Source organism: Heptranchias perlo, unplaced genomic scaffold (genome assembly GCF_035084215.1).
Source record: "Heptranchias perlo isolate sHepPer1 unplaced genomic scaffold, sHepPer1.hap1 HAP1_SCAFFOLD_1622, whole genome shotgun sequence".
In the NCBI taxonomy this organism is placed as follows: domain Eukaryota; kingdom Metazoa; phylum Chordata; class Chondrichthyes; order Hexanchiformes; family Hexanchidae; genus Heptranchias; species Heptranchias perlo.
Window position 1 is genome coordinate 13,853 of NW_027138884.1, and position 17,687 is coordinate 31,539.

General features: G+C 50.5%; 1 protein-coding gene across 1 annotated transcript; it reads left to right on the top strand.

The window, feature by feature from the left end:
• Positions 1 to 9,436: 9,436 nt before the first annotated feature.
• Positions 9,437 to 13,139, top strand: LOC137309344 (tripartite motif-containing protein 46-like; the record flags this gene model as incomplete). Its single annotated transcript, XM_067977601.1, has 2 exons — positions 9,437 to 9,686; positions 12,796 to 13,139. Coding segments are annotated over exons 1-2 (594 nt in total), but the record flags the coding sequence as incomplete, so codon positions are not given.
• Between the last annotated feature and the right edge of the window lie 4,548 nt (positions 13,140 to 17,687).

Here is a 17,687-nt window from a genome sequence, read left to right on the forward strand (position 1 = left end):
AATTCTCCTCATCTCCCCCTCTGGTTCTTTCCCCGATTATCTTCAATCTGTGTCCTCTGGTTCCCGACCCCTCTGCCACTGGAAACAGTTTTTTTAAAAATTCGTTCGTGGGATGTGGGCGTCGCTGGCGAGGCCGGCATTTATTGCCCATCCCTAATTGCCCCTTGAGAAGGTGGTGGTGAGCCGCCTTCTTGAACCGCTGCAGTCCGTGTGGTGAAGGTTCTCCCACAGTGCTGTTAGGAAGGGAGTTCCAGGATTTTGACCCAGCGACGATGAAGGAACGGCCGATATATTTCCAAGTCGGGATGGTGTGTGACTTGGAGGGGAACGTGCAGGTGGTGTTGTTCCCATGTGCCTGCTGCCCTTGTCCTTCTAGGTGGTAGGGGTCGGGGGTTTGGGAGGTGCTGTCGAAGAAGCCTTGGCGAGTTGCTGCAGTGCGTCCTGTGGATGGTACACACTGCAGCCACGGTGCGCCGGTGGTGAAGGGAGTGAATGTTTAGGGTGGTGGATGGGGTGCCAATCAAGCGGGCTGCTTTGTCCTGGATGGTGTCGAGCTTCTTGAGTGTTGTTGGAGCTGCACTCATCCAGGCAAGTGGAGAGTATTCCATCACACTCCTGACTTGTGCCTTGTAGATGGTGGAAAGGCTTTGGGGAGTCAGGAGGTGAGTCACTCGCCGCAGAATACCCAGCCTCTGACCTGCTCTTGTAGCCACAGTATTTATATGGCTGGTCCAGTTAAGTTTCTGGTCAATGGTGACCCCCAGGATGTTGATGGTGGGGGATTCGGCGATGGTAATGCCGTTGAATGTCAAGGGGAGGTGGTTAGACTCTCTCTTGTTGGAGATGGTCATTGCCTGGTACTTGTTTGGCGCGAATGTTACTTGCCACTTATCAGCCCAAGCCTGGATGTTGTCCAGGTCTTGCTGCATGCGGGCTCGGACTGCTTCATTATCTGAGGGGTTGCGAATGGAACTGAACACTGTGCAATCATCAGCGAACATCCCCATTTCTGACCTTATGATGGAGGGAAGGTCATTGATGAAGCAGCTGAAGATGGTTGGGCCTAGGACACTGCCCTGAGGAACTCCTGCAGCAATGTCCTGGGGCTGAGATGATTGGCCTCCAACAACCACTACCATCTTCCTTTGTGCTAGGTATGACTCCAGCCACTGGAGAGTTTTCCCCTGATTCCCATTGACTTCAATTTTACTCGGACTCCTTGGTGCCACACTCGGTCAAATGCTGCCTTGATGTCAAGGGCAGTCACTCTCACCTCACCTCTGGAATTCAGCTCTTTTGTCCATATTTGGACCAAGGCTGTAATGAGGTCTGGAGCCGAGTGGTCCTGGCGGAACCCAAACTGAGCATCGGTGAGCAGGTTATTGGTGAGTAAGTGCCACTTGATAGCACTGTCGACGACACCTTCCATCACTTTGCTGATGATTGAGTGTAGATTGATGAGGCGGTAATTGGCCGGATTGGATTTGTCCTGCTTTTTGTGGACAGGACAAACCTGGACAATTTTCCACATTGTCGGGTAGATGCCAGTGTTGTAGCTGTACTGGAACAGCTTGGCTAGAGGCGCAGCTAGTTCTGGAGCACAAGTCTTCAGCACTACAGCCGGGATGTTGTCGGGGCCCATAGCCTTTGCTGTATCCAGTGCACTCAGCCGTTTCTTGATATCACGTGGAGTGAATCGAATTGGCTGAAGACTGGCTTCTGTGATGGTGGGGATATCGGGAGGAGGCCGAGATGGATCGTCCACTCGGCACTTCTGGCCTTATTCACTCTATCAAAACCCCATATAATTTTGAACAGCTCCATTAAATCTCCCCGTGACCTTCTCTGCTCTAAGGAGAACAACCCCAGCTTCTCCAGTCTCTCCACATAACTGAAGTCCCTCACCCCTGGTACCATTCTGGTAAATCTCCTCTGCACCCTCTCATCCTTCCTAAAGTGTGGTGCCCAGAATTTCACAGATGATGAAAGAGGGCCGTAGGGAGATGGCAGGACGGTGGGATTGGATTGGTCTCGCAAAGAGCTAGCACAGACCCGATGGGCTGAATGGCCCCCCTTCCGTGCTATAAACCTCTCTGGTGCTATCTGGTTTGTTGATTCACCTTCCCTTGCCTCAGAAATGTTATCCTTTTACTGTGATTATGAACCATGAGAAGCTATTTACTGTTTAACTCCTCACCCATAAGGATCTTGACGACCTCAGTGAAAATGAAGAGCAGAAATTTCGCCAAGTGTACTGAGTTCGACACCATCATGGAAGCCATAAAAGATTGTCCTTTTCGGTGTCGGTTGTGACTCAGTGATTAGCACTCTCTGTCTCGCCTCTGACTCTGATTGTGGGTTCGAGCCCCCAATCCAGAGACTTGAGCCCCATAATCCAGGCCAACACTCCCAGCGCCAGTACTGAGGGAGTGCCGCACTGTCGGAGGTGCCGTCTTTCTGATGAGACGTTAAACCGAGGCCCCCCCGTCTGCCCCTCTCGGGTGGACGTGAAAGATCCCAGCATGCTATTGGAAGAAGAGCAGGGGTGAACTGGGGCCGATATTTATCCCTCAACCAACATCAATTGGAAAAAAAACTCTTGATCTGGGTCATTATCACATTGCTGTTTGTGGGATCTTGCTGTGCACAAATTGGCTGCCGTGTTTCCTACATCACAACAGTGACTACGCTTCAAAAATACTTCATTGGCTGTAAAGCGCTTTGGGGTCATGAAAGGCCGGTTCTCTCTTGGTCAAAGAAAGTATTTTGCACCCACTCGGGGCTTGCAGTGATCTGGTGCAGGCTTCTCGGCCTAAGTTATGACTGCAGGCAAGCACCTTCACTTCCTCTCTGAGACAGGGTTAAGATGCTGTTGATTCTGGGGCGATGAATGTCTGAGAGACAATAATTTACATAGAATCACATGGAATGTCCAGCACGGAAACAGGCCATTCGGCCCAACAGGTCCGTGCTGGCGTTTATGCTCCACACGAGCCTACTTCATCTCCCCCTCTCCCCCTATCCTTCTATTCCTTTCTCCCTCATGTGTTTATCTAGCTTCCTCTTAAATCCATCTTTGTTATTCCCCTCCATGTAGGAACATAGGAACAGGAGTCGGCCATTCAGCCCCTCGTGCCTGCTCCGCCATTTGATAAGATCATGGCTGATCTGTGATCTAACTCCATATACCTGCCTTTGGTAGTGAGTTCCACATTCTCACCACTCTCTGGGTAAAGAAGTTTCTCCTGAATTCCCGATTGGATTTATTAGTGACTCTCTTATATTTATGGCCCCCTAGTTCTGGTCTCCCCCCACAAGTGGAAACATTTTCTCTACGTCTACGTCTTTCATAATCTGAAAGACCTCTATCAGGTCACCCCTCGGCCTTCTCTTTTCTAGAGAAAAGAGCCCCAGCCTGTTCAGTCTTTCCTGATGGTTATAACCTCTCAGTTCTGGTATCATCCTTGTAAATCTTTTTTTGCGCCTTTTCTTTTTGGTAATTTGTTTGTCGGAGAGAAGATAATTTCATTGTAGGTTGAGAAAATGAGATGAGAGGATGAATATTAATAAACAACGACCTCCTTGAATCAGGATTATACTTTGTTATATTAAGCTGAGATCAGAAGGGCAGTTGAATTGAAGGAAAGATTAGTGGCCATTTTAAAACTCAGTGATTAAAATTTTCTATAATTCTCCAAAGTCCAAAAGAAAGATTGGATTTAATCTCCGCCCTTGGGCAACTAATATTCAGTAGATAGATTGTAAAATAATGATTGATATAAACCCAGATCACTGCCTTTGTTTTAAGGCACGTTAGGTTGAAGGGATTTCCACCAAAATGCAAAATCGTAGAGTTTTTCAGCATAAAAGGAGGCCATTTGGCCCATCGTGCCTGTGCCGGCTCTCTGCAAGAGCTATCCACTCAAACCCACTCCTCTGCCCTTTTCCCCCACTCGGCCTCCTGCCTCTGTCGGTTCCCTGAAAGAGTCACCCAGAAGGGCGTGCGTTCGGAGCACGTGATCCAGGCCGACGCTCCCCGGCGCCGGTACTGAGGGAGTGCCGCGCTGTCGGAGGTGCCGTCTTTCGGATGAGACGTTAAACCGAGGGCCCCGTCTGCCCCTCTCGGGTGGACGTAAAAGATCCCACGGCCACTATTGGAAGAAGAGCAGGGGGGAGTTCTCCCCGGTGTCCTGGGGCCGATATTTATCCCTCAACCAACATCACTAAAAAAAAAACAGTTTAACTGGCTCATCATCTCATTATTGCCTGTGGGATCTTGCTGTGCGCAAATTTGCGTTTGCCTACATAACAACAGTGACTACACTCCAAATGTAATTAATTGGCGATGAGGCACTTTGGGATGTCCTGAGGAGGCAAATTCATTCTTTTGGTCCCATTTTCCCATTTCCATTCACCCCACCGCTCTCCCGGAAAGAGCTCTCCCCTCAGTCTCATTCACCCCACCACCCCTGTACCCCCCCGCTCTGAAAGTGCACTCCCCTTAATCCCATTCCAGTTAGTTCCATTCTGCAGATCCGATTAAATGTTCCTGCTTCAGATATCCATCTAATTCCCTTTTAAACCCTATTCTGGATTTGGATTAACATAAGAACATAAGAAATAGGAGCAGGAGTAGGCCAATCGGCCCCTCGAGCCTGCTCCGCCATTCAATACGATCATGGCTGATCTGATCCTAACCTCAAATCTAAATTCATGTCCAATTTCCTGCCCACTCCCCGTAACCCCTAAATCCCTTTACTTCTAGGAAACTGTCTATTTCTGTTTTAAATTTATTTAATGATGTAGCTTCCTGGGGCAGCAAATTCCACAGACCTACCACCCTCTGAGTGAAGAAGTTTCTCCTCATCTCAGTTTTGAAGGAGCAGCCCCTTATTCTAAGATTATGCCCCCTAGTTCTAGTTTCACCCATCCTTGGGAACATCCTTACCGCATCCACCCGATCAAGCCCCTTCACAATCTTATATGTTTCAATAAGATCGCCTCTCATTCTTCTGAACTCCAATGAGTAGATTCCCCCACTGTTTCTGGTCAAACACTCCCTGTCCCAACAAACCTCTGTGTAAAAGAGAATTCTCCCAACCTTTGGTGATGATCTTAACTCACTGACCAGTGGAGATAGTTTGTCCTGCTCTGAATACAGACGACAAGGGCCCTTGCTCACCAGATAGAAAGATTTGCATTTCTATCGCGCCTTTCACAACCTCAGGACATCCCAAAGCGCTTTACAGCCAATTAAGTAGTTTTTGAAGTGTAGTCACTGTTGTAATGTAGGAAAGGCAGCAGCCAATTTGCGCACAGCAAGATCCCACAAACAGCAATGTGATAGCGAGCAGTTAATCTGTTTTTAGAGATGATGGTTGAGAGATAAATATCGGCACCAGGACACCGGGGAGAACTCCCCCCTGCTCTTCTTCCAATAGTGGCCGTGGGATCTTTTACGTCCACCCGAGAGGGGCAGACGGGGCCCTCGGTTTAACGTCTCATCCGAAAGACGGCACCTCCGACAGTGCGGCACTCCCTCAGTACCGGCACCGGGAGCGTCGGCCTGGCTTATGGGGCTCGAACCCATGACCTCCGGCCTCCGAGGCGAGAGTGTTACTCATCGAGCCATGGCTGACACCAAGAAGGAAGTTTTCCTTCAGAGAGAGTGATGGACACATGGAATAGATTCCCAGCGAGAGGACGGGAGGAGAAACCCCTGGGATCATTTAAGGGCGTAATGGACGCTGCGATGGGGGGAGAGGGAGTGCTGGGTGTTTTTGGGTTGGTGAATCTAGATGGATGGATTTAGGGTTCCCAACCCTCCAGGATTGACCCTGGAGTCTCCAGGAATTGAAAATTAATCTCCAGGACGCAGCTGCGAACAAACACCCCGGGTTGAAAAATCATAGGGTCTTAAACGAAATGTTTATTCGTTATAAAAATTTTGGAGATGAGGGGGGGCGAGGGGAGAAAGCAAAATTTCGCTGACAGTCGAGATGGACCCAATTGGGTAACAGAAGAGTCTGTACCCGTTCCAATTGGCCGTGGGAAGGCGGGGGGGGGCTGGAGGATGGACCAATGGCGGGAGAGTGTGTGGGCGGGGTAGTTCGAGGCAGGGGAGATCATGTGATGAAACCTCCAGGCAAACCCCCAACCAGAGTTGGCAACCCCGAATTATTTCCGATTCCATTGCACTGCGATCATACCCGTTAGTTTCATGCCTGGGAAATGCCCCACACTCCTCGTTGAGACCCTCCCCCCTACCCAATCCGGAGTGACACTCTCGGGGAACGCTGCCCAAAAAGGGCCCGGACGGCTGAAGGCACGGCCGCCAATGGTGGGGCGAAGGGAGTGGGGGATTGCGCCAGAGTTGGAGGAACGCAGAGATCTCGGAGGGTTGTCGGGGCTGGAGGAGGTTACAGAGATAGGGAGGGGGCGAGGGCCATGGAGGGATTGGAACACGAGGATGAGAATTAATATCAAATAGAATTTACAGCACAGAAACAGGCCATTCGGCCCAACTGGTCCATGCTGGCGTTTATGCTCCACACGAGCCTCCTCCCTCCCTACTTCATCTCAGCATGTCCTTCCATTCCTTTCTCCCTCATGTACTTATCTAGCTTCCCCTTAAAGAGGACCTGTTGAACGTAAATGAGAGTTTGTGTATGCTGACTTAAGATATAACTTAAAAGTATTCAGTCAGCCGAAATAAGGAACTGTACCTTTTTGGAAATTGATGCTATTTCCCTCAACCACTCCATGTGGGAGTGAGTTCCACATTCCCACCACTCTCTGGGTAAAGAAGTTTCTCCTGAATTCCCGATTGGATTTATTAGTGACTCTCTTATATTTATGGCCCCCTAGTTCTGGTCTCCCCCACAAGTGAAAACATCATCTCTACGTCTACCCTATCGAACCCCTTTCGTAATCTTAAAGACCTCTATCAGGTCACCCCTCAGCCTTCTCTTTTCGAGAGACAAGAGCTCCAGCCTGTTCAGTCCTTCCTGATAGTTATAACCTCTCAGTTATGGAGGCGTTGCCAGAACTGGAGCCGATGTAGGTCAGCAAGCACAGGGGGGGCATTGATGGGTGAACAGGACTTGGCACGAGTTAGAAAACGGGGCAGCGGAGGTTTGTGTGAGTGAGTGAGCAGACATGGGAAGCCAATAGTCTACTTGGACAGAGATTCAGGTGAAGGCCGAAGGCCCACGAAACAGGTCAAGACAGGAATGGTTAGGGGAACAGACGAGGTCAGTGGTTGCCTAAATTTGTGTCCTGAAACCAGCACTGAGGGAGTGCTACACCGTCTGTCAGATGAGACGTTAAACCGAGGGCCCCGTCTGCCCTCTCAGGCGGACGTAAAAGATCCCACGGCCACTATTGGAAGAAGATAAGAACATAAGAAATAGGAGCAGGAGTAGGCCGTCCAATCCCTTGAGCCTGCTCCGCCATTCAATAAGATCATGGCTGATCTTCTACCTCAACACCATTTGAGAAGACGAGCAGGGGAGTTCTCCCCGGTGTCCTGGGCCAACATTCCTCCCTCAAGGAGAGCGTAACTGTTTCCAGCGGCAGGATGGACGGTAAACAGAAGACACAGATTTAAGGTGATCGGCAAAACAGCCAGAGGTGACATGAGGAAACTTTCTGTGAGGACGGTGGGAGCAGATTCAATAGTAACTTTCAAAAGGGAATTGGATAAATACTTGAAGGGAAAAAATTTGCAGGGAGATGGGGGAAAGAGCAGGAGGGAGTAGAATTTTTTTATTCATTCATGGGATGTGGGCGTCGCTGGCGAGGCCGGCGTTTATTGCCCATCCCTAATTGCCCTTGAGAAGGTGGTGGTGAGCCGCCTTCTTGAACCGCTACAGTCCGTGTGGTGAAGGTTCTCCCACAGTGCTGTTAGGGAGGGAGTTCCAGGATTTTGACCCAGCGACAATGAAGGAACGGCCGATATATTTCCAAGTCGGGATGGTGTGTGACTTGGAGGGGAACGTGCAGGTGGTGTTGTTCCCATGTGCCTGCTGCTCTTGTCCTTCTAGGTGGTAGAGGTCGCGGGTTTGGGAGGTGCTGTCGAAGAAGCCTTGGCGAGTTGCTGCAGTGCATCCTGTGGATGGTCCACACTGCAGCCACTGCGCCGGTGGTGAAGGGAGTGAATGTTTAGGGTGGTGGATGGGATGCCAATCAAACGGGCTGCTTTGTCCTGGATGGTGTTGAGCTTCTTGAGTGTTGTTGGAGCTGCACTCATCCAGGCAAGTGGAGAGTATTCCATCACACTCCTGACTTGTGCCTTGTCGATGGTGGAAAGGCTTTGGGGAGTCAGGAGGTGAGTCACTCGCCGCAGAATACCCAGCCTCTGACCTGCTCTTGTAGCCACAGTATTTATATGGCTGGTCCAGATAAGTTTCTGGTCAATGGTGACCCCCAGGATGTTGATGGTGGGGGATTCGGCGATGGTAATGCCATTGAATGTCAAGGGGAGGTGGTTAGACTCTCTCTTGTTGGAGATGGTCATTGCCTGGCACTTTTCTGGAGCGAATGTTACTTGCCACTTATGAGCCCAAGCCTGGATGTTGTCCAGGTCTTGCTGCATGCGGGCTCGGACTGCTTCATTATTTAAGGGGTTGCGAATGGAACTGAACACTGTGCAATCATCAGCGAACGTCCCCACTTCTGACCTTATGAAGGAGGGAAGGTCATTGATGAAGCAGCTGAAGATGGTTGGGCCTAGGACACTGCCCTGAGGAACTCCTGGGGCTGAGATGATTGGCCTCCAACAACCACTACCATCTTCCTTTGTGCTAGGTATGACTCCAGCCACTGGAGAGTTTTCCCCCTGATTCCCATTGACTTCAATTTTACTAGGGCTCCTTGGTGCCACACTCGGTCAAATGCTGCCTTGATGTCAAGGGCAGTCACTCTCACCTCACCTCTGGAATTCAGCTCTTTTGTCCATGTTTGGACCAAGGCTGTAACGAGGTCTGGAGCCGAGTGGTCCTGGCGGAACCCAAACTGAGCAGGTTATTGGTGAGTAAGTGCCGCTTGATAGCACTGTCGACGACACCTTCCATCACTTTGCTGATGATCGAGAGTAGACTGATGGGGCGGTAATTGGCCGGATTGGATTTGTCCTGCTTTTTGTGGACAGGGCAATTTTCCACCGGGCAGTTCTTTCAAACAGCCAGCACAGGCAGGATGGGACGAATGGCCCCCTCCTGTGCTGTACCGTACTATGATACAATGAACCAACATTCCTGAAAACAAATTATCTGGTCATTCAACTCATTGCGTTGTTTTTTGGAATTCAATTTAATTTAAAGTTGTCCTTAAGCTAACTTAACCGGCGAAAAGTCAGGAGTTTTCCCGTGCATCGCGAGAGAAGCAGACAGTGTGACTTCTTTCACGGCCCCCTTTCCCCCCACCACAGGCAACCATGAAGAACATCGAGCGGGAGCTCATCTGTCCGCAGTGCAAGGAGATGTACAAACAGCCCATCATCCTGCCTTGCATGCACAACGTCTGCCTGATGTGTGCCACGGAGCTGCTGGTGCAGCAGGGCATCCTCTGCGCCGAGCCCACCTCCGAGCCCTCCTCGCCCGCCTCCACCCCCATGATGCGGAGCCCGCGCCTGGGCCGCAGAGCTGCCCCCAAGACTGATCGACTGGACCGGCTCATCCGTGCAGGTGAGGCCACTCTATCGCACGACTTGCGGTTTCCCCGGGTGGGCCCAGTACCCCCTGCCGTCTCTCCCGAAGGCCCCACGGTGGGGAGGGGGAGAGCGGGGGGGGAAACGACTGGGTGATCAGTTTGAAATTTCTGATTGTTTTCCCCCTCCATTCGAAATATGCAAAGCCGTTTGTTCAAAGCCGTCACCTCACCTGATCAGTCCCTGCTTTCCCATTGCTTCACTCGATCAACGAAACCTTAAACATTACAGATCTGTTCCAGATGAATGGATACCTGATCAAAGCATAGAATCCCAATGGACCAAACCCCTTCCCATTCACTCCCATTGTACAGAATCCCAATGGACCAAACCCCTTCCCATTCACTCCCATTGTACAGAATCCCAATGGACCAAACCCCTTCCCATTCACTCCCATTGTACAGAATCCCAATGGACCAAACCCCTTCCCATTCACTCCCATTGTATAGAATCCCAATGGACCAAACCCCTTCCCATTCACTCCCATTGTACAGAATCCCAATGGACCAAACCCCTTCCCATTCACTCCCATTGTATAGAATCCCAATGGACCAAACCCCTTCCCATTCACTCCCATTGTACAGAATCCCAATGGACCAAACCCCTTCCCATTCACTCCCATTGTATAGAATCCCAATGGACCAAACCCCTTCCCATTCACTCCCATTGTATAGAATCCCAATGGACCAAACCCCTTCCCATTCACTCCCATTGTATAGAATCCCAATGAACCAAACTCCATCCCATTCACTCCCACTGTATAGAATCCCAATGGACCAAACCCCTTCCCATTCACTCCCATTGTACAGAATCCCAATGGACCAAACCCCTTCCCATTCACTCCCAATACAGAATCCCAATGGACCAAACCCCTTCCCGTTCTCCTATTGTGCAGATTCCAGTAGATCTTGGTATGGGATTTTCAACCATTGAAGGGGTGGGGGCCTCTGACTGTCTCTGTCTCTGCTCGGCTCTGTCTGTCTGTGTGTCTCTCTCTCTCTGTTCAGCTCTGTCTGTCTGTCTGTCTCTCTCTGTCTCTCTCTCTCTCTGTTCGTCTGTCTGTCTCTCTCTCTCTCTCTCTCTCTCTGTTCGTCTCTCTCTCTCTCCCTCTCTCTCTCTCTCTGTTTGTCTCTCTCTCTCTCCCTCTCTCTCTCTCTCTCTGTTCGTCTCTCTCTCTGTTCGTCTCTCTCTCTGTTCGTCTCTCTCTCTGTTCGTCTCTCTCTCTCTCTCTGTTCGTCTCTCTCTCTCTCTCTGTTCGTCTCTCTCTCTCTCTCTGTTCGTCTCTCTCTCTCTGTTCGTCTCTCTCTCTCTCTCTGTTCGTCTCTCTCTCTCTCTCTGTTCGTCTCTCTCTCTCTCTCTGTTCGTCTCTCTCTCTCTCTCTGTTCGTCTCTCTCTCTCTCTGTTCGTCTCTCTCTCTCTCTGTTCGTCTCTCTCTCTCTCTGTTCGTGTCTCTCTCTCTCTCTGTTCGTGTCTCTCTCTCTCTCTGTTCGTGTCTCTCTCTCTCTCTGTTCGTGTCTCTCTCTCTCTCTGTTCGTCTCTCTCTCTCTCTGTTCGTCTCTCTCTCTCTCTGTTCGTCTCTCTCTCTCTCTGTTCGTCTCTCTCTCTCTCTCTCTGTTCGTCTCTCTCTCTCTCTCTCTGTTCGTCTCTCTCTCTCTCTCTCTCTGTTCGTCTCTCTCTCTCTCTCTCTCTGTTCGTCTCTCTCTCTCTCTCTCTGTTCGTCTCTCTCTGTTCGTCTCTCTCTCTCTCTCTCTCTCTCTCTGTTCGTCTCTCTCTCTCTCGCTCTCTGTCCGTCTCTCGCTCTCTCGCTCTCTGTCCCTCTCTCGCTCTCTGTCCCTCTCTCGCTCTCTCGCTCTCTGTCCCTCTCTCGCTCTCTGTCCCTCTCTCGCTCTCTGTCCCTCTCTCTCGCTCTCTGTCCCTCTCTCTCGCTCTCTGTCCCTCTCTCTCGCTCTCTGTCCCTCTCTCTCGCTCTCTGTCCCTCTCTCTCGCTCTCTGTCCCTCTCTCTCGCTCTCTGTCCCTCTCTCTCGCTCTCTGTCCCTCTCTCTCGCTCTCTGTCCCTCTCTCTCGCTCTCTGTCCCTCTCTCTCGCTCTCTGTCCCTCTCTCTCGCTCTCTGTCCCTCTCTCTCGCTCTCTGTCCCTCTCTGTCTCGCTCTCTCTCGCTCTCTGTCCCTCTCTCTCGCTCTCTGTCCCTCTCTCTCGCTCTCTGTCCCTCTCTCTCGCTCTCTGTCCCTCTCTCTCGCTCTCTGTCCCTCTCTCTCGCTCTCTGTCCCTCTCTCTCGCTCTCTGTCCCTCTCTCTCGCTCTCTGTCCCTCTCTGTCTCGCTCTCTCTCGCTCTCTGTCCCTCTCTCTCGCTCTCTGTCCCTCTCTCTCGCTCTCTGTCCCTCTCTCTCGCTCTCTGTCCCTCTCTCTCGCTCTCTGTCCCTCTCTCTCGCTCTCTGTCTCTCTCTCTCGCTCTCTGTCCCTCTCTCTCGCTCTCTGTCCCTCTCTCTCGCTCTCTGTCCCTCTCTCTCGCTCTCTGTCCCTCTCTCTCGCTCTCTGTCCCTCTCTCTCGCTCTCTGTCCCTCTCTCTCGCTCTCTGTCCCTCTCTCTCGCTCTCTGTCCCTCGCTCTCGCTCTCTGTCCCTCGCTCTCGCTCTCTGTCCCTCGCTCTCGCTCTCTGTCCCTCGCTCTCGCTCTCTGTCCCTCGCTCTCGCTCTCTGTCCCTCGCTCTCGCTCTCTGTCCCTCGCTCTCGCTCTCTGTCCCTCGCTCTCGCTCTCTGTCCCTCGCTCTCGCTCTCTGTCCCTCGCTCTCGCTCTCTGTCCCTCGCTCTCGCTCTCTGTCCCTCGCTCTCGCTCTCTGTCCCTCGCTCTCGCTCTCTGTCCCTCGCTCTCGGCCAGCCTGAAGGAAAGACTGACCCAGAGAGGACAGAAATTCCCTGGAGCATCTGAATGAACGTGGAGGGGTGGTCGGGGATGGTGGAGGGGGTGAGTGGTGAGGTGGGAAACAGTTTGGCGGAGGGGGCCGCAGGAAGCCGAGGTGGGGTTGAGCAGGAAAACCCCCCCCCCCACTGCAGAATGTGCTGGCCGGGTTACCCCTCTCGTCTCCGCAGGTTACGGGACCTACCCCGGGCGCAGGCGAGGCGCTGCCCACCCTCCCACCATCAGCGTGCCGTGCCCGAGCTGCCAGCGGGAGGTGGACCTGGGCGAGAGGGGCCTGACCGAGCTCTTCCGCAACCTCACCCTGGAACGCATCGTGGAGCGCTACAAACACACAGCCAACATCGGGGCAGCCGTGCTCTGCCAACTCTGCAAGGTCCCGGCCCAGGAGGCCACAAAGGGCTGCACGGACTGCAGGGCCAACTACTGCAACGAATGCTTCAAGCTCCATCATCCCTGGGGGACGCCCAAGGCTCAGCACGAGTACATCGGACCCACGCCCAGCTTCAGACCCAAGGTGAGTCTCTCTCTCTCTCTCTCTCTCTCTCTCCAGCTCGGCAACCCCGAGGAGTCATAAGAACATAAGAAACAGGAGCAGGAGTAGGCCATTCGGCCCCTCGAGCCTGCTCCGCCATTCAATAAGATCGTGGCTGATCTGATCCTAACCTCAAATCTAAATTCATGTCCAATTTCCTGCCCGCTCCCCGTAACCCCTAATTCCCTTTACTTCTAGGAAACTGTCTATTTCTGTTTTAAATTTATTTAATGATGTAGCTTCCTGGGGCATCAAATTCCACAGACCTACCACCCTCTGAGTGAAGAAGTTTCTCCTCATCTCAGTTTTGAAAGAGCAGCCCCTTATTCTAAGATTATGCCCCCTCGTTCTAGTTTCACCCATCCTTGGGAACATCCTTACTGCATCCACCCGATCAAGCCCCTTCACAATCTTATATGTTTCAATAAGATCGCCTCTCATTCTTCTGAACTCCAATGAGTAGAGTCCCAATCTACTCAACCTCTCCTCGTATGTCCGCCCCCTCATCCCCGGGATTAACCGAGTGAACCTTCTTTGTACTGCCTCGAGAGCAAGTATGTCTTTTCTTAAGTATGGACACCAAAACTGTATGCAGTATTCCAGGTGTGATCTCACCAATACCTTATATAACTGCAGCAATACCTCCCTGTTTTTATATTCTATCCCCCGAGCAATAAAAGCCAACATTCCGTTGGCCTTCTTGATCACCTGCTGTACCTGCATACTAACCTTTTGATTTTCTTGCACTGGGACCCCCAGATCCCTTTGTACTGCAGTACTTTCCAGTTTCTCGCCATTGAGATAATAACTTGCTCTCCGATTTTTCCTGCCAAAGTGCATAACCTCACATTTTCCAACATTGTATTGCATCTGCCAAATCTCCGCCCACTCACCCAGCCTGTCTATATCCCCTTGTAGGTTTTTTATGTCCTCCTCACTCTCTACTTTCCCTCCCATCTTTGTATCATCTGCAAACTTTGATATATTACACTTGGTCCCCTCCTCCAAATCGTTAATATAGATTGTAAAGAGTTGGGGACCCAGCACCGACCCCTGCGGAACACCACTGGCTACTGGTTGCCAGTCCGAGAATGTACCATTTATCCCAACTCTCTGCTTCCTGTTCGATAACCAATCCTCCACCCATGCCAGAATATTACCCCCAATCCAGTGATTCTTTATCTTGAGCAATAATCTTTTATGTGGCACCTTGTCGAATGCCTTCTGGAAGTCTAAATACACTACGTCCACTGGTTCCCCTTTATCCACCCTGTACGTTATATCCTCAAAGAACTCAAGCAAATTTGTCAGACATGACTTCCCCTTCATAAAGCCATGCTGACTTTGTCCTATTAAATTATGTTTATCCAAATGTTCCGCTACTGTCTCCTTAATAATAGACTCCAAAATTTTACCCACCACAGATGTTAAGCTAACTGGTCTATAATTTCCAGCCTTCTGCCTACTACCCTTTTTAAATAACGGTGTTACATTAGCAGTTTTCCAATCTGCCGGGACCTTTGCCGAGTCCAGAGAATTTTGGAAAATTATTACCAAAGCATCCACAATCCCTACTGCCACTTCCCTCAAGACCCTAGGATGGAAGCCATCAGGTCCAGGGGATTTATCCGCCTTGAGTCCCATTAATTTACTGAGTACCATCTCCTGAGTGATTTTAATCGTATTTAGCTCCTCCCCCCCCCTAGAGCCCCCTGTTTGTCCAGTGTTGGGATATTCTTAGTGTCCTCTACCGTAAAGACTGAAAAAAAATATTTGTTCAGCATTTTTGCCATCTCCATGTTTCCCACCATTAATTTCCCGGTCTCATCCTCTAAGGGACCTATGTTTGCCTTTGCCACCCTTTTTCTTTTTATATAACTATAGAAACTCTTGCTATCTGTTTTTATATTTTTTGCTAATTTATTTTCATAATCTATCTTCCCTTTCTTAATCAATCCTTTCGTTACTTTTTGCTGACTTTTGAAGCCTCCCAATCTTCTATCCTCCACTAAGTTTTGGCTACCTTATATGTCCTTGTTTTTAGTCGGATACTATCCTTAATTTCTTTACTTAGCCACGGATGGCTGTCATTTCTTTTACCACCCTTTTTTCCTCAGTGGAATATATATTTTTTTGAAAGTTGTAGAATAACTCCTTAAATGAACACCAACTGCTCATGTACCGTCTTACCCTTTAATCTATTTTCCTGTCCACTTTAATCAATTCCGCTCTCATACCATCATAGTCTCCTTTATTCAAGCTCAGTACGCTTGTTTGAGAACCAACCTTCTCACCCTCTAATTGGATATGGAATGTAACCATGTTATGGTCACTCATTCCAAGGGGATCCTTAACTAGGACATAATTAATCCTGGCTCATTACACAGGACCAGGTCCAAGGTTGCCTGCCCCCTTGTAGGATCAGTTACATACTGCTCAAGAAATCCATCCCTAATACCACTCAATAAACTCCTTCCTCAAGGCTGCCCTGCCCAAAGTTCAGGACGCCAACTAGGACCTGCATTTCTATCGGGCCTTTCGCCATCTCAGGACGTCCCAAAGCGCTTTACAGCCGATGACGGTACTTTTTTTTTGCAGTGTTGCAATGTAGGAAACGTGGCAGCCAATTTGCGCACGAAGCAAGATCCCACAAACAGCAACCTGATAAATGACCCAGATCATCTGTTTTTTAGTGATGTTGGTCGAGGGATAAATAGTCGGCCCCAGGACACCGGGGAGAACTCCCCCCTGCTCTTCTTCCAATAGTGCCAGTGGGATCTTTTACATCCACCTGAGAGGGCGAACGGGGCCCTCTGTTAACGTCTCATTTGGAAAGACGGCACCTCCGACAGTGCGGCACTCCCTCAGTACGGGCCCGACCGGGAGCGTCCGGCCTGGATTATTGGGGCTCAAGTCTCTGAGGTGGGGGCTCGAACCCACGACCTTCATGACTCGGAGAGGGAGGAGGGAGATTGGGCTTTGGGGTAATAAAAGTAAAGTATTTTGGTGTTAGCGCGTTGGCTCAGATGGCAGCACTCTCACCTCTGAGTCAGAAGGTCGTGATTCGAGCCCCACCTCATGGAACTTGAGTCCCTAATCCAGGCCGACACTCCTGGTGCAGTCCTGAGGGAGTGCTGCACTGTCTGAGGTGCCGTCTTTCAGATGAGGCCCCCCTCTCAGGTGGACGTAAAAGATCTCTCAGGCCACTATTGGAAGAAGAGCAGGGGAGGTGTCCTGGGGCCGATATTTATCCCTCAACCAACATCACTTTTTTAAACAAAAACAGATGACCTGGGTCATTATCAGGTTGATGTTTGTGGGATCTTGCTGTGCGCAAATTGGCTGCTGCGTTTCCTACATTACAACAGTGACCACACTTCGAGAAAAAAAGTGCTTGCTCGACTATGAAGCCCTTTGGGACGTCCTGAGATCATGAAATCTAAATGCTCGGCCTACATTCAGATGTTGTGATATATACATATATTAATCTCATTAATACATATGGGGCGCTTAATGAGTTTGGAGGAAGTTCATTTTGGCTCAACACTGCCCTTATTTTATGCAGGTTGCTGTCTCAAAAAGGAATGGTGCATGACAGAGGCCATTCAGCCCCATCCCAGAGAGATCCTACACGCCCCTTGTCTCCCGTTACCTGCTCCATCTAATTGGACATTCTTTCCACACTGGTGAAACCCAGCTACCTTGTTCTAGTCTGTCTGAAGTATCTCACAAGGCCCACAATCCCACCTTCTGCTCAAACTCCCGGCTTCGAGCTGCCTCAAACATTGTACCAGAACGACAAATCAGCTCTGATCTGTAGGGATTTGTTTAATGTACGTTCGTTCTCGGGGATGACGAGGCCCGGCATTTATTGCCCATCCCTAATTGCCCCTTGAGAAGGTGGTGGTGAGCCGCCATCTTGAACCGCTGCAGTCTGTGTGGTGAAGGTTCTCCCACAGTGCTGTTAGGAAGGGAGTTCCAGATTTTGACCCAGCGACGATGAAGGAACGGCCGATATATTTCTCAAGTCGGGATGGTGTGTGTCTGAGACTCGGTGTTCCCATGCGCCTGCTGCCCTTGTCCTTCTAGGTGGTAGAAGGTCGCGGGTTTGGGAGGTGCTGTCGAAGAAGCCTTGGCGGAGTTGCTGCAGTGCATCCTGTGGATGGTACACACTGCAGCCACAGTGCGCCAGTGGGGGAGGGAGTGGGTTTGAGAGGTGTCTGCAAGACCACCTACAGAGAGCCAGCGATAATCCGACAGGGTTAGTTCTGGAGACGTCCCCGGCTGAAAAGAACGGCCAAACAAATTTTATACGCCCTTGTTAACCTCGCACTGCCCCATCTCGAGATTTTTCTCCGTCGAGCAGAATGAAAATTGCTTTGGATTATAGTCACAGCTGTGAAACACTCCAGGGGTTTGAGTACAGGCTTGCTGCAATCTGGTCCTTTCTGTAGAATTTTGGTCGACAGCCAAATGGAAGAGATTAATTCGAGTGCAGTAAAATGCGCCTTTTTCTTTCTCTCTCTCTCA